The 16975-nt window shown below is 42.0% G+C and overlaps 1 protein-coding gene and 10 non-coding genes across 11 annotated transcripts; all 11 read left to right on the top strand.

Moving 5' to 3' along the window:
- Positions 1-280: 280 nt before the first annotated feature.
- Positions 281-363, top strand: Trnal-caa. Its single transcript has one exon. It is a non-coding gene; the product is annotated as a tRNA-Leu (tRNA).
- A 1145-nt stretch (positions 364-1508) lies between these two features.
- Positions 1509-15256, top strand: LOC119743295 (serine-rich adhesin for platelets-like). The gene is made up of 15 exons (XM_038219698.1): positions 1509-1617; positions 3857-6531; positions 6801-7032; positions 7182-7322; positions 7541-8499; positions 8687-8912; positions 9519-9781; positions 10182-10413; positions 10773-10919; positions 11151-11300; positions 12026-12146; positions 12764-12957; positions 13385-13515; positions 14254-14328; positions 14941-15256. Exons 1-15 carry the CDS (start codon positions 1509-1511, stop codon positions 14965-14967), a joined length of 5682 nt encoding a protein of 1893 aa, XP_038075626.1. The 3' UTR covers positions 14968-15256.
- Positions 1856-1938, top strand: Trnal-uag. The gene has a single exon. It is a non-coding gene; the product is annotated as a tRNA-Leu (tRNA).
- Trnal-cag lies at positions 2127-2209 on the top strand. The gene has a single exon. It is a non-coding gene; the product is annotated as a tRNA-Leu (tRNA).
- Trnal-uag lies at positions 2289-2371 on the top strand. Its single transcript has one exon. It is a non-coding gene; the product is annotated as a tRNA-Leu (tRNA).
- Trnal-cag lies at positions 2579-2661 on the top strand. The gene has a single exon. It is a non-coding gene; the product is annotated as a tRNA-Leu (tRNA).
- Trnal-cag lies at positions 2742-2824 on the top strand. The gene has a single exon. It is a non-coding gene; the product is annotated as a tRNA-Leu (tRNA).
- Positions 2904-2986, top strand: Trnal-uag. The gene has a single exon. It is a non-coding gene; the product is annotated as a tRNA-Leu (tRNA).
- Positions 3194-3276, top strand: Trnal-cag. The gene has a single exon. It is a non-coding gene; the product is annotated as a tRNA-Leu (tRNA).
- On the top strand, positions 3357-3439 carry Trnal-cag. Its single transcript has one exon. It is a non-coding gene; the product is annotated as a tRNA-Leu (tRNA).
- Trnal-cag lies at positions 3680-3762 on the top strand. Its single transcript has one exon. It is a non-coding gene; the product is annotated as a tRNA-Leu (tRNA).
- Positions 15257-16975: the final 1719 nt, after the last annotated feature.

Genomic DNA, 16975 nt, shown 5'->3' with positions numbered 1-16975 from the left:
GCATGCAGAACTTCTTCACAAAATAGGGGTAGCCATTTGTGTTTCCTATTTTTTTTCTCACCCTCAACTTTGTGTAACATAAATGAGATTGTTGAACTTTTTGATGAATGAGTTCTACAACCAGCATGACTTTGTATCATATTTCTTATCTACATAGACTATAAATGCATTCAATGTGTATTGCTCAATAAAGTATTTGTATTGCATCATGCCGTCGAAGTTCAAGTTCATTATTCCTTGTCAGAGTAAATGCAAACAACATCGCTTGAGTTGATATGTCGTCAGGGTGGCCGAGCGGTCTAAGGCGTTGCATTCAAGCTGCATTCTACTCTGTAGGCGTGGGTTCGAATCCCACTCCTGACAATGAATCTTTTTGTTACCGACAATGATTTTTTTTACTGACCATGAATTTTGTCCCTTTTTTTTATTACTGAAGTTTATTCATTGCATTTTTTTAAATTACAATTTTCGATTTTAATACTTTTTGCTAAAGAAGTTATTTTTTTAAACGTCTGTCTTAGCTCTTTTACACTTCTTACAACGTTTTGGTTGATTCAAATTATTAAATGTCGATGTAAATCTGAAATAAAAATTTGTATTAAATATCTGTCCATTTAATAGTGAAGTACAAAATATATTTAAATACTTTTCAAAGTGAACAATGAATCACAATCACAAAAAGGGGATGGAGTAGAGCCGTCCGTGAACAAACAGGTGTGGCACATAAACATTTTAAACTACCATATCTCAGGGACAAAATATACATTTGCAATCATTTTTCTCGTCACTTGTGCTTAAAGATCAATATTTTAAAACCATTAAACTGAATGTTTAAAATATGCTCAACAACTAGATGAAAATTGCTGTCAAAATTTGGGTTTCCTTATTTTTGCACCACCCTGTATATTTAACCTGAATGCATCACGTTCAATAAAATCGATTTTAATTTATTGCATTTAGATAAAATACTGGAAGGTCGACAAAAATCGATAATCTCATTGTTTGTAGCCAACACATCAGGCCAGGTGCATCGGTATTTATAAACGATATCGATTTTAATCCATAAATTTCACCCACGTATGTACCATTTTTCAAAGAAGAGGATAATGATGTTTTCTATAGAACAAACTGTTTGGTGTACATTAATTCATGTCACCGCAGTATCAGTGTTTGCGTGTTCATCAGTACGGGAAGAGATGAAAGTTAAGCGTTAGCCATCGCCAGTAGATCGCCAAAATTGTTCAGGATTCGAAAATTAGATTCGTTTTCTACATCCATCCACCCCTATAGGCATCAGTCGTGTATGGTGTCCGACCAGAGAACCTTGGAATATTGTGAGCACAACTGTGCATGTTTGAACTAAAGCGATCAGGAAAAAACAGCTGCACGCGAAGGATCAAAACCTTCATTGTATACTATGATGGGGCGCGGCCATTCGCGGTTCTCACTCGCGTTTGCTGTCTTGCCGATGAGCTACCCGTCTCCGGCTCCGTACGGCGGAAAACACCATGGCGTTGGATGCTGAGCACGGAACGGACTCCGACATGTTGAGGGTCCACTTGCTTCTTGTCCCCCTTGTGGTGATGCTCTCAGTTTCTCCATTCGCTTCCCAGACGGGTATGTAAATCTGGTTCCAGACCGATTTATTTGGTCTAATTAGGTTTGTTTGTTTGTTTTTTTGTTTGTTTGTTTGTGAGTTCAATTTCTTTACCCAGGGTAGTCTACTCTGTAGGCGTGGGTTCGAGGCCCAATTCTGACAATCCCACTTCTGACAAATATTTTGTTATACTTCTAATTGGGAAATTTTTACCTCAACAGTTAATTTGAGTTTGCAATCCTCACGTACTACAAGCAAGTCAGGATGGCCGAGCGGTCTAAGGCGCTACGTTTAGGCCGTAGTCTACTCTGTAGGCGTGGGTTCGAATCCCACTCCTGACAAGCTATTGTCTTTAAGAATTTAAATTTTACTGTTTATGTATTGCAAATAAATTATGTCAGGATAGCCGAGCGGTCTAAGGCGCTAGGCGCTTCGGGTTCGAATGACGAGGACTTCTATAAATACATTTAATTTGGTATTTTACCTCCAAATTCAATTTGATTTTGCGATCCTCACGTACTGCATGCAAGTCAGGATGGCCGAGCGGTCTAAGGCGCTACGTTCAGGTCGTAGTCTACTCTGTAGGCGTGGGTTCGAATCCCACTCCTGACAATTTTTTTATAGATGTGAAAATGGGTAATTTTACCTCAAAATTCAATTTAATTTTGCAAATTTGATTGACAGCAAGCAAGTCAGGATGGCCGAGCGGTCTAAGGCGCTACGTTTAGGCCGTAGTCTACTCTGTAGGCGTGGGTTCGAATCCCACTCCAGACAAGCTTTTTGTCTTTAAGAATTTAATTTTACTGTTTATGTATTGCAAATATGTCAGGATGGCCGAGCGGTCTAAGGCGGCTACGTTCAGGTCGTAGTCTACTCTGTAGGCGTGGGTTCGAATGACGAGGATTTTTATAAATACTTTTAAATCGGCATTTTACCTCCAAATTCAATTTGATTTGGCAAATCTCACGTCCTACATGTTAAGTCAGGATGGCCGAGCGGTCTAAGGCGCTACGTTCAGGTCGTAGTCTACTCTGTAGGCGTGGGTTCGAATCCCACTCCTGACAATTTTTTGTATAGATGTGAAAATGGGTAATTTTACCTCAAAATTCAATTTAATTTTGCAAATTTGATTGACAGCAAGCAAGTCAGGATGGCCGAGCGGTCTAAGGCGCTACGTTCAGGTCGTAGTCTACTCTGTAGGCGTGGGTTCGAATCCCACTCCTGACAATTTTTTTATAGATGTGAAAATGGGTAATTTTACCTCAAAATTCAATTTAATTTTGCAAATTTGATTGACAGCAAGCAAGTCAGGATGGCCGAGCGGTCTAAGGCGCTACGTTTAGGCCGTAGTCTACTCTGTAGGCGTGGGTTCGAATCCCACTCCAGACAAGCTTTTTGTCTTTAAGAATTTAATTTTACTGTTTATGTATTGCAAATATGTCAGGATGGCCGAGCGGTCTAAGGCGGCTACGTTCAGGTCGTAGTCTACTCTGTAGGCGTGGGTTCGAATGACGAGGATTTTTATAAATACTTTTAAATCGGCATTTTACCTCCAAATTCAATTTGATTTGGCAAATCTCACGTCCTACATGTTAAGTCAGGATAGCCGAGCGGTCTAAGGCGCTACGTTCAGGTCGTAGTCTACTCTGTAGGCGTGGGTTCGAATCCCACTCCTGACAATTTTTTGTATAGATGTGAAAATGGGTAATTTTACCTCAAAATTCAATTTAATTTTGCAAATTTGATTGACAGCAAGCAAGTCAGGATGGCCGAGCGGTCTAAGGCGCTACGTTCAGGTCGTAGTCTACTCTGTAGGCGTGGGTTCGAATCCCACTCCTGATATCTTTTTTAGAATCTTGAAATGGGTAATTTTACCTCAAAATTCAATTTGATTTTGCGAATCTTATGTATAGCAAGCAAGTCAGGATGACCGAGCGGTCTAGGGCGCGTTGTTCAGGTCGGAGCCTACTTTGTAGGCGTGGGTATCCAATCCAACCCCTGTCAATTTTTTTAGAATGTTTAAATGGGAAATGTTACCTCAAAATTTGGTTTAATTTTGCACATTTGGTTTACAGAAAGCACGTCAGGATGGCCGAGCGGTCTAAGGCGCTACGTTCAGGTCGTAGTCTACTCTGTAGGCGTGGGTTCGAATCCCACTCCTGACAAGCACTTTTTTTTAAATTTCTCAACATTATTGTCTTAATTTTCCCCGAGTACCTCTGTTATTTAACTAGACAGGTATCTTTTTCTATTTTAAAGATTCCTCAACAAGGAACATTCTCCTCGAAGCTGGAAACTTGACCTCCACACCGTCGCTACCTACGGTCAATGGATCAACCACTATTTACTCTACCCTACAAACCCTCAACAGAACTGAAGTGTCGAACTCTTCTGAATCAACAAACAGTGACTTCGGAAACCTGACTACCATACTACCAACGCTCACGGCAGAAAGTGGGGACGGAACCCAATCGACTCAGTGGACTTCAGCTTCTGTTGATGGAGAGACACATTCAAACTCGTCAAATCTGGCAGCAAATACAACAGAAGGTAACAATTTGACTGTTTTGTCATCTCTGACAGAGAACAATTCAACTTCAACTTCTCCGGCCCCACTGTCAACACTTATTAGTGCTTTATCGCGTAATGAGTTGAATACCACAACCAATACAAAGTCGACAGTTATCACGCCAGAAGCTCCATCAGACATTCAAAATGAGGCAAATAACAATTCTCTTTCAACCTCACTTTCAACCCTTACAAGTGGTCAGACGACATTTGAGACAAATCCGACAGTTTCGGTCTTAGACTCCCCAGATGGACCAAATACAACAGTCTCACAACCCCTGCCCACAGAAAACGATCCCGCGTCATCCTTGTCGTATACAACCTCTCCATCTATCAACAGTCAGTCAATTGTCCAGACAAAACCAACGGTATCGGCGACAAGCGGTCAGTCGTCAGTGGAGACGAACTCGACAATATTAGGACCGAATTTTCCTGGGTGGCTAAACGAAACTGCTTCACCACACGCAGCATCGGAGAATATTTCCACTTCTCTGTCAACATCATTCTCAACATATACCGCCAGTCAGGCGACAGTAGATACAAATTTGACAGTTTTGGAAGATAAGGTGTCGACATCACCTTCAATATCAACTAACAACGACAGCAATCAGCAACTGACAACGAATAAACTGGTGTCGAACAGTAATTCATCCATGAGCAATATGTCATTGACTTCACCAGTCCAAGGCTACAATTCAACGACACATGAGTGGATATCAGCTAACACTTCTGACTCGACATCACCAATCCCTGAATACAATGCATCGACACCGGAGTGGATATCAACTAACAATTCTGATTTGACATCATCTTTACTGGAATACAATGCATCGACACCGGATTGGATATCAACTAACAATTCTGATTTGACATCATCGGTACCTGAATACAATGCATCGACACCGGAGTGGATATCAGCTAACACTTCTGACTCGACACCACCAATCCATGAATACAATGCATCAACACCGAAGTGGATATCAGCTAACACTTCTGATTTGACATCATCGGTACCTGAATACAATGCATCGACACCGGAGTGGATATCAACTAACACTTCTGATTTGACATCATCGGTACCGGAATACAATGTATCGACACCGGAGTGGATATCAGCTAACACTTCTGATTTGACATCATCCGTACTGGAATACAATGCATCGACACCGGATTGGATATCAACTAACACTTCTGATTTGACATCATCGGTACCAGAATACAATGTATCGACACCGGAGTGGATATCAGCTAACACTTCTGATTTGACATCATCGGTACCGGAATACAATGCATCGACACCGGAGTGGATATCAGCTAACACTTCTGACTCGACATCACCAATCCATGAATACAATGCATCGACACCGGAGTGGATTTCAGCTAACACTTCTGACTCGACATCACCAATCCATGAATACAATGCATCGACACCGGAGTGGATTTCAGCTAACACTTCTGACTCGACATCATCAATCCCTGAATACAACGCATCGACACCGGATTGGGTATCAACTAACAATTCTGATTTGACATCATCGGTACCTGAATACAATGCATCGAACCCGGTATGGATATCGACTAACAATTCTGATTTGACATCATCGGTACCGGAATACAATGCATCGACACCGGAGTGGATATCAGCTAACAATTCTGATTTGACATCATTGGTACCGGAATACAATGCATCGACACCGGAGTGGATATCAGCTAATACTTCTGATTTGACATCATCGGTACCTGAATACAATGCATCGACACCCACTGATCGGACAACACCGATACCGGAATACAATGTGTCGACACCAAATTGGATGTCAACTAACAATTCAAGTTTTACATCACCGATCAATGAATCGACATCCGAGTTGTTATCAACTGATGCCAACAACAGTCAGCAGAATGCTACTTTAAATACGTCAACATCATCTCCTGATGCAGAGACCAGTGGCAGTCCACCAAATTCAATTGTACCATCACAAGTCACAGTATACAATTCATCCTCAACCGTGTCGACACAAAGCAGTGTCTCTACACAACACGGCATGTTAACAAACACTGTCGACAACAACACACAGGAATCAACAACTGAATTAGCAACCACTGTCACCAACACAACTGTGGATGTTAGCTCATCTCTTCAGTATTTGTCATCGACTGTACAGGGAGACAATGCATCGACTAGTGTGTCGACAGCAGCTGCTCGTACTATAAATGTCACCGCCCCTCCATCCCAGTTGGAGAGGTCATTTGAGGGCGAGCTTCGCATCGTCTCATTCAGAGGCGCAGACGCAGTGTACGACCCGTCTTTGGAGGATCCTAACAGTTCGTTGTACAAGCAGCTGAAAGACAGCTTCGAAAAATTCGTAAGTGTCGGTAATTAATGTTTTAATTGGAAGGAGCAATAAGATAAAATTCGGTCATCATATATAAAATATGACAATTTCATAAAAACATGTATAAACAGGTGTCTACTTGTGTTCATATGCCTTAAAATGGTCCTTTTAGTTAAATGAAAACATATATCGTCTTCTTTTGTCTTTTTTTTTTAAATCGAAAGAAAACTTTTCTTAAGACTTTCGGTTACAAATGCATACCACTCGACCTCCTTCCGAAACTTTTCTCTCTATCATAGGTCGACAGAATTTACCAAATGTCCCAGTTGACGAGGAGTGATTACATAGGTTCAACAGTGCGTCGGTTTCGCAACGGCAGCGTCGTCGCTGACTTCGGTTCTGTATTTCGACCCGCGTCGACCGTCATTGCAAATGACTTGGAGACCCTGATGACGACCGTTTTAGATGCTACTGCAGGGACTTCTCCCGGAACCGACATTAAAGTCGATCCAACGGTCATAACTTTTCAACGTGAGTACCGCAAATTCGTCTTGTATTTTTTGAACATGTCACTGGAAGTAAATTGACCGTAGCGATCGTGCCGAATTCGAAGATAGTAGACCGTAACACTAATGGGGTATTTCATAAACTTTGAGTTTTGTTTTGCTTTTTTTCTGTAGCTACAAACGAATGCGAGTTGGGAATTGACGACTGTTCCATGTATGCTGTTTGCGAGGATCTAGGGGCGGACGGCTACACATGTCACTGTCAGCAGGGAACAATAGATGTAGCTGATAAACCGGGTCGGCTGTGCCTGTATCGTAAGTCGAGAAACATATTTATAAAATACTGAAAGGTAATCACGCAATGAAAAGATGAATGAGACTTGTCTCCACAAAATGAGTGTTAGGTCACAAAGGGTAAGCTAAAGTTTCAGCATAAAAGAACACAGGCGACTTTTCGAAATAAAGCACAACCCCATCACTATCAGGTAGTACTTTCTGGAACTTATACTTTCTCCCTTTTTTGCGATTGACAGCTAATACAACGGATGCCCAACCGACAGGTTCGACTGTTGTCACCTCATGGTCGACTCTCAACGGCCCTACGGATCCACGTTCTACCACTGTCGATACGCTTGACATTACATCTGGCACCACGAATGTACATTCTACGACATCCGAAACATACGACAATACATCAAGCACCACTGATGTGAATTCTAATTCAACCGAGAAATACGACAACACATCGATGACAATGAATGCACCTTCTTCCACAACCGACAAGTACGACAATACATCGAGCGCCACGAATGCACCTTCTACCACAGCAGATAGGTTCGACAATACATCGAGCACCACGAATGCACCTTCTACCACAGCAGACAGGTTCGACAATACATCGAGCACTACGAATGCACCTTCCACCACAGCAGACAGGTTCGACAATACATCGATCGCCACGAATGCACCTTCTACCACAGCAGACAGGTTCGACAATACATCAAGCACCGCGAATGCACCTTCTACCACAGCAGACAGGTTCGACAATACATCGAGCACCACGAATGCACCTTCTACCACAGCAGACAGGTTCGACAATACATCGAGCACCACGAATGCACCTTCCACCACAGCGGACAGGTTCGACAATACATCGAACACCACGAATGCACCTTCTACCACAGCAGACAGGTTCGACAATACATCGAGAACTACGAATGCACCTTCCACCACAGCAGACAGGTTCGACAATACATCGAGCACCACGAATGCACCTTTTACCACAGCCGACAATACATCGAGTGAAATGTCGACGGTAGCTGGTATCATTACCATCAATGTCACTGCTCCTATATCCCAGTTCCAGGAAAGGTCTTTTGAGGGCGTGCTTCGCATCGTCTCATTCAGAGGCGCAGACGCAGTCTTCAACTCGTCTTTGGAGGATCCAGAGAGTTCTTTCTATAAGCAGCTGAAAGGCAGCGTAGAAAATTTAGTGAGTGTCGAACTTTGAGTAGTAAAGTGATTACGTTTCCATTTTATTATTGATATTTGCCTTTAGACAAAGTGCCGCATTTTGGCGCAGAAGTTGTAATAATTTACTTCATTCTAGCTCTCTTGCTTTGATTAGAATTTTTTGAAGCACATTGAATAGTTTTGTATTTTGTTCTCATGTGTTCCAGATCGACAGCATCTATAACAGATCCAGTCTGACAAAGGAGGACTACCTTGGCTCCATCGTGCGCAGTTTCAGCAACGGAAGCGTCGTTGTAAATTTCGGCGCTCTATTGCGACCCACGTCGACCGTCACTGCGGATGACTTGCAATCGACTACCGTTATGGAGACTACCAATGGAACTGTTCCTGGGACAGACATCACAGTTGATCCAACGGCGACTACCTTCAAGCGTAAGTTTTAAATGAATTGCTCATTTAAATTTCTTGCAAATCCCTTGTTTAGAAAAGCCAATGATCGACCGACCACAGTGAACCATTTCGCAAAGTGAACCATTTTGTTGTATTTTCCCCAGCTTCTCTTGACACTTATACAGCACAACTGCCTGTCCGCATCATTTTTTAATTGTATTTTTCACTTAAAGCCACAAACGAATGCGAGCTTGGAATCGACGACTGTTCCATGTATGCCGTTTGCGAGGATCTGGGGGCGGACGGCTTTACGTGTCGCTGTCAGCCGGACATGATAGACGCCATGACCGATGTCCCAGGACGACTCTGTCTGCACCGTAAGTCATGAAACAGAATTCGGGTACATCGGGATTGAGCTGAAAGGATCGAGGAATGGAGGCAAGGGATTTATGATGTAGATAAAACTCAGGGGGATAAGAAAATAAAGGTAAACAACAGAGTGAGGAAAGTAACAGAAGCTAAAGGGTGTCAGGAAACAGACGCTACTGTCGACTATGCACAAACTCCGGTCGAGCTCGCGATAACTTTCGGTTGTGTCACAACCATTGCTTTCCATTACTTATACCTATCACTTTTTTCGCACAATAGCAACGACAAATGTCACACAGCCCACACGTTCGACTCCTGCACCTTTGACGTCATCCAATGTGACGTTCGACAATGAAGTGTCGACAGTACCAACTGGCCCAGCCTCCAACGTCACTGCTCATCCATCTCAGCTGCAGGAGAGATCGTTTGAGGGCGTGCTTCGCATCGTCTCATTCAGAGACGCTGATGCAGCTTACAACTCATCTTTGGAGGATCCAGACAGTCCGTTTTACCAGCAACTGAAAGAAAGTGTGGAAAAATTAGTGAGTGTCGATCATGTTTTAGTTGCATAATTCAACAAAATGTTGCTGTTCCGTTCGAAAACCATTACATTTGTGATTACCTGACTAGATATCTTATAAATGAATATGATGCAGTAAACTCTTGTAACTCATTCGAAAAATGAGAAGCTATAATGACATAGCCATTATAGCTTCAAATGAATGCTGTTCTGATTTCACTTATCGGAAGTCAATTGGCACGTGAAAAGATACAAGGTAAACTCTTACCTATACTTTAAATAAATAAAGCAGTCTTAAAGATTATTCTTTTGAAGGCGCATCTCATTTAGAAATGCACGCGATGTACACATTTTAAGTGTCAGTGTCGATTCAGTGCCTCCTAAAATTCAGTAATATTGATCTTACTGTCGATCTTCCACAGGTCGACAGCATTTTTAGATTATCCAGGACGACAAAGAATGACTACTTAGGCTCCACCGTGCGCCGTTATAGCAATGGCAGTGTCGTAGTTAACTTCGGTGCCCTATTTCGACCTGCGTCGGCCGTCACTGCGGGTCATCTGGAGTCTCTTGCGGCGACTGTTTTGAAAGCTACTGGTGGAACCTTCCCAGGGACGGATATAACCGTTGAACCAGCGGTGATCACTTTCACACGTAAGCAGTGCTTGATATGGGCCGCCCGAATGATGGCGTAAATTTAATCTGTCCTCTTCTGAAAGAACTTAAAGCGAATCCTTTCTTTTCAAGACCAAAGGAAGAAACTTGACATTGAAGGTATCCCCTTAATATTACCAACCTCCTTTTGGCGAGAGTGATTGCTGCAACAATTAAGATAGACGTGACATGACAGGGAAAGTACCCAAATAATGCGTTTTTGCGTACAATGGATTGATCCAAATGCCTTTCTTGTACGTACCCCATAAATTAAGTTCTAATCATAGAGCTGTATAAATTAAACAGCATAGGTGTATAGTTTTAAACCCTATAAAAATAATTATGTCCGTTAAATATAGCCACAGACGAATGCGAGTTAGGTATCGACGACTGCTCCATGTATGCTGTATGTGAGGATCTAGGGGCGGACGGCTTCTCGTGTCAATGCCAGCCAGGCACGATAGACGCTGAGGCTGGTACCAGACCGGGCCGGCTATGCCTCTACCGTAAGTATTGTTGGTTTGGCTGCCCTTCCTTTCTTTCTTTCTTTGAGGTTTAATTTTTTTCAGTGTTTGTTTCAGTGTGTCTTAGAGTACTTTTGATAAAAATGCACGAGATGAGCTTAGATATAGATAGAATATCCTTTAGAATCCTATGCCATGATTGTTCATAATGCGGGTTGATTTTTATGAACTAAATAAAATGGTATCAGCGCAATTTTCTTTCGGGTTTTATAGCGACAACAGCGGGTACGCAAGATACAGTTTCATCTCCTCCCACAGCGGAGTCTTCTGTTACCATGGCAACTTCTCAGTCATCTACTAGCATGACGACGAAGGCAACCACGGAGGAAGAGGAGGAGGGAGAAGATGATCCTCCATCTTGGGGTGAGTGCTAAGACTTCTTCATCTAAAAGAGGTCAAGAAAAATCCGTCATCACGCGTGCACTGCGACGAACGGTTATTATATTTAGTTTAGGCATAACCTAAAGATAAGGCTACCAGTGGAACATTCAACACTTCCATTTTTTGCATTGTTTTAAATATTATGCAAGTACGCTAACATAAATTTAGAGAGAGAGCATGACCTTGCACGCAGCCGCTGGGTGTAAGCAGATTGGGAGCCCGTCTCATCTCGTACAGCGCATGGTAATTCTCGCACGAGGTTTGGGGCACACCGTGAGATAGCTCAATATCAAACTGTATTGTACTTCTTTGAACTCACGCAAAACTATTTATTAATTGACCCCTCTCACCCGCTCAGCCACAGGTGTTATGCGGGGTTTTGTCTCACATTATGGCACTATGTGAGGCGAGAGGGTGGGGAATTATAGGACTTCTTTGGATTATGAAAAGGGCAAAAGGGCCTATGGCTTAGTCCATCTCTGGAACCTAATTAAATAGGCTGGCAAAACCAATTCGGTTCTGGTAAAAATCGCCTCCATACCTTTTGTATAGACGATGGTGCCCTACGGTTAAGATTTGGTAGATCTACTCTCACTATGACTTCCTAACTTATTAGGAAAGGTGGCATAGTAGGGAAGGGTTGGGAAGCAATTTTGATGTTTGTACGTTGGGTAGCTTGAGTTGTTTTTCCCTTTGATAAACTACAGCGGGCTGGCAAATCGGCATTTTCGTGTTGGGAATCACCATCGGGATCCTGATACTGGCCGCCGTGTTTCATCGCCTGGCCAATCTGCGCAACCACTTCCGACACACCGAAGATCGAGAGAGGTAAAAGTTGACTCTTGGGGAATTATTTGACCCGAAATGTGTTCGCCTTTATTTCGAAAAGTCTAATTATTGACCCAAATGAGTTACTGGTTCAAACATCCCGGAACCCATGAAAATTACTTCTTCTTAACTTACATTATGAGTTATTCCAGGTTTACTTGTAACTGGTTTTGGATTTTGGTCACTGACTCTTAAAGAGTCAGCAATTCTAATACTGATTTTCATATTTTGACCCACAATTATAAGTTTGACCCATTTTTAATCAAAGTCGCCAGCGCCAACCACAAAGCCAGAGGTAGCGGCTACAGCTTTGAGCAAGAAATCGTTAACTTGGTCTATAGTTTTAATATGACTCTAAACGGGGTCAGACATTGTTTGAATTTGAGTCTCATTATTTGACCCGCATTTACTGAAAGGCCAAGGCACTGTCAAGGAGAAAACTACTGACTTCCTGTTCGGAATTTAAAAAAATAAATAGACCTAGAACCTCAGTCGGCCATTGTGACACAAACAAGTTGATGATGTGACACACGAAAATATGAAAACCAGAAAAAAAATAAGTAATTTCATGTGACGAAATTCTCGGTCCCCCCCCCCCCCCAATAATATGATCACAGACGAAACGAACAGGCTCGTGCGGAGCGGGCGGCGTATCGTGACCGTAGCTGGAGCTTCATGTACCGCCGTCCCGAGGCCGAGGGCACCCCGGACCAGGACGAGTACACGGACGGTGGGTTGGGCGGGGATCTCCTCAACGCGGACGGCCAAACGGTTACCCCTAGCGCGCCGCCTATGGAAAACGAAGGTGAGCGTTTTCCGAGACCGGAAGGTGAATCCTTCCTGACCAGATTCGAGCCAGAATTCAAGTCATAATTCATTATACCTGACTCTGTTATGGACGGGTCAAAATGACAAGTTGTCGGGTCAAAATGACAAGTTTTCTTGGTCAAAATGACAAATTGTCAAATGGCCCAGAGCTTGACTCAGAGAACAGTTTTGAAGCGAAAAAATGCCAGCTCAAAATGTGACCCGGTTCAAGGTCGAATCTGACTCTGGACCTCGAAGAGTAAACTGTTCTCCGTTGGATACGCATTAAACTATTGCAAGTTTAACATTAGCAACGTTCAGTTGATTTGTGAAACGCACCTAAATGTGTAGGTCATGCGATGTTGTTGTTCGTGATCATCATTCCAATTGAAATGACTTTTATACAGCAGGTGATTCGTCGATAATGACAGACATGAACGAAACAGGGGTGCAGACGGATCCCGTCCCAGGGGACAACTTGCCACACAGGGTAGGGGGAGATGGTACAGACGGGCAGACAGAGGAAACGGATGCTCACGGTCAGGCAGCATCTACAACAAAGGTATATAGGTGTAGTGTTGGAGTCAGTTATGCGTTGTCATTCAATCTCCAAATTTATACCAATCCGCAATCCGAGCACGATATCAATTCTATCACGAAGGCCCCCTGCAGTGGCGAAATGTGCTATGCTATAATTGTTCAGATAATTCTCACGAGGGCAAGTGCTTTGTAAAATAGCATGCACAATGGTTTCTCCATTAAAGGGGGCCTTGTGAGAGTGCAGTGATCCAAGGGCGGATCCAGATCACGATTGGGGGGGGGGGGGCCAAAAAGCTTTTGGTCCCTCAAAAAGTAGGTTCAAAAAATGACGGCGTTGAGTTCGGGGCCCGCTCAAGGGCCCCGAAAACAAATGGATTATAGATGCTCTGTGGTGCGATCTGAGGCAATTTCTAACCACTTTAACTAATTTTTTTGAGGAAAAGATGGTGTTGTACGCAGTGCCTGCCTTGATTGCGACGTCACTTTAAAGAAAAAGGTGTTTTTTTGGGGGGGGGGGGGGTGGCTCCCGTTGTCCCCCGTCCCTGGATCCACCCTTGCAGTGATCACGTGCCAAAGTTCATCTATACGCGTAGTGATTAAAATCGGACTCGATTTAATTATGCATTTTCTTTCAATCTCAGTTTAAATTATACCTATGTTAGTTGTAATTTAGAGTCAGAAATTATTAGATCTTAACTCGCATATCTGGAGCAATTCCCAAGCGGTTAGTCACACGAATTTTTCCTTATTATTTATTCAGGAATCTGAAGATTCAACGTCAGTCACTGTGGAAGATGACGAGGATCAAGAAAAGGCCAAGGACGAGGCTGAATCGGTGAGTATTATGCAGGCTGTTTTCTGTCGGAGAATTTACGTAGTAACTATATCGTTTCTCCCAAAGAAACTTATATAAGACAACCTAGCTCGCTAAATTCTGCAGTTTATTGAGTGATTGGGGAAAACGAAACATATATAGGTCTGTGGTAAGCTAAGCTCACTCCGAGGGAATACATTCCAACTTCCGACTTTCGGTATAATTGTGTGTATTTTGCATGTTGTTTTGATACAGGAACAATTGCAATCGCGCGAATGTTTCCTATTCTCATGTTACAAAAAATGTCTCTATTCACTAAAACACCGAGGGGATCATGTTGTATTTTCCTCGACTTTCACCGCTGTGATATGACTTGGGTTCGAATCCCGCCTGGGCCAATATGTGGATTGGGTTTTTAGTCCCTACCGTACATTTGGGGGGGGGGGGGGGGTGTTTCCCTAGACTTTCATTCTGGGGTTTTCCTCCACCACTAAAACTGTAATTTTCTTCCACATCTTCTAGTATTACCCATCCTATTCTGGCACTTGCGCTGTTGGATGTTTTCGAAATAAATAAATAGATATGTAAAAACTTAATATATTAATTATTTTCCCTTTCTTCCCTTTCTTCCAGACGTCCGATGGCTGCGTTGTCATGTAACAGAAAGGTTGGGTGGCTTCGACTGAACTCACAAAGGAACCGTTTGGGATAATTAAGTCACATTCCAATAACCATAAGTCATGCTATTGTATACTACTTTATTAAAATTCTATTTATTCTACCTAATTTAAACATATTTTTTGTTGCAAAAAAATATATGATATATTACATATTCGTTTAACATTATGTAAAAATGTGTTAAGCACTGAAACACAATCCTCCCATCACTTTGTTGTTATGTTCAGAAGCTATTCATTAATTTCGTCATTACGTTAAACATGTTGCGTATTAAAGGGAAAATACAACATTTGCAAACATCAAAAAATAAAACTACCAAATCATTTTGAAATACCTTGCTGGACTTTTAGTGAATGACAGTGTAAAGCATCCTGTAAAATCATGGCACCTGGTATACTGTCATTTTCAAGAAAAGTGGTATTTTTGTATCAATTTCCAACGCTGATCGGCCGATCAGCGTTGGAAAAAACTGGCTTTTTGTTCAAATACTGGCCCCAATAGACAATCGCACTTGTTTGCAATCGATTACAAATCTATGAACGGGTACGAGCCAGCTAGACCGGTTCCCTGACCTTACAATTCCCCAATGTATGTAAACTGCTCTGTTTCTTCTTATATGGAGTCAGGGAACCAGACTACAGGAAAATGATTGTTTTTCTTGGTTTTTATAGCATTTTCGAACCCAAAACCTCAAAAAAAGTCAGTGTAACTATATTTGCTATATATTTCCAACCCCCCAATTCCATCCATTTCTGAAAATTACAGCAAAAGCAAATGATGTATACTCCCTTTAAACGTGTTTACAACAAAGAAATAGCAAGAAAGAAGTTACAAAAGACAGTGTTTAATTGCTAAAGACACTTTTTTACAGTGCTGTATATAAAACACACGCGAAAGACACATTTTCTAGCTTTTTTTTTAAATTGTAAAAAGATTTTAGATCTTATTTCAATGTGCAAGAGGGAATATTTACTAGTTATTTAATCTCTCCTTTGTTTTTGATTTTTTTGGTAAGCTTTAATGAACAAAACAAAATACACAAAGGTGGGCCTAGAGAAGCCTTGCTGTGTTTCGGTAAAACAATTTCAAGTACGAGTTCGATCGGCTGTGACGCCTCTTCGAGACATAGTTTGCCCGCCCTAGTGAAACTTTTTTTTTTCAAACGATTCATGCTTTTAAAACTTCTGCAAGTCCCAAGCCCCTGTTGTACTCTTGCCGAGCCTAGCCCAATAGACCTTTCTTGTTTGTAAGCGAACGGCCGTAAATCCCACTTTTTGACTGGAGGAAGGGGGGGGGTGGCCGTGGCATTGGATCACCCACCCCCATTTTTGTGGTGCGAAACCCCCCCCCCCCCCCAAAAGGCCAATTTTTTTTGTTACGTGGTGTTGCGGTATGGTCATGGTACAAATTATCAACACAAAATTATGTGTAAAAGAGGCATTTAAAAAAATTTTTTTTTAGCGTTTGTTGGCCATCTTGTATATTCAAGAATTAAACGATATACGTTTGGAAGCATGAACTTTTCTTTAATTTTGCTACGTTGACCACCCATAGTTTGTCAACCCCTTGTTGGCAAAAATGGTGCCAACGGGTCCGAGTCGGCAAAGAAACGTCTATCTTGACCGGCCCATACGGATTTAACGTAATTATTTTAATTTTAATTAAAATCAATCATCAGACACGGAAGTTTGATAATTCATTTAAATTAATTTGCCTTTCTGAGAATGTTTTCAATAAAGTTACTACCGGTGAATTGCGATTACATTTTGAGCTATACCAGTGTATACGGTTATCTATTCTATACTTAATTATCTATATTCCTCAAATGCTGAGACGTAAACCGGGAGCTATAGACTATAATGAGAAAAAACAAAATCAAATCAAATCACTTTACGTTTTCCTCTCACACCAATTTCACATGACCATTCTGAGCAACACAACAAAAACTGAACAGTTCAGAAATTGAAGCTGATGATTACTCGATGGCAAA

This window comes from Patiria miniata, unplaced genomic scaffold, assembly GCF_015706575.1.
Source record: "Patiria miniata isolate m_02_andy unplaced genomic scaffold, ASM1570657v1 HiC_scaffold_6, whole genome shotgun sequence".
Classification (NCBI taxonomy): domain Eukaryota; kingdom Metazoa; phylum Echinodermata; class Asteroidea; order Valvatida; family Asterinidae; genus Patiria; species Patiria miniata.
The sequence above is the reverse complement of the archived record's forward strand: the minus strand, read 5'-3'. Positions and strand labels throughout refer to the sequence as shown.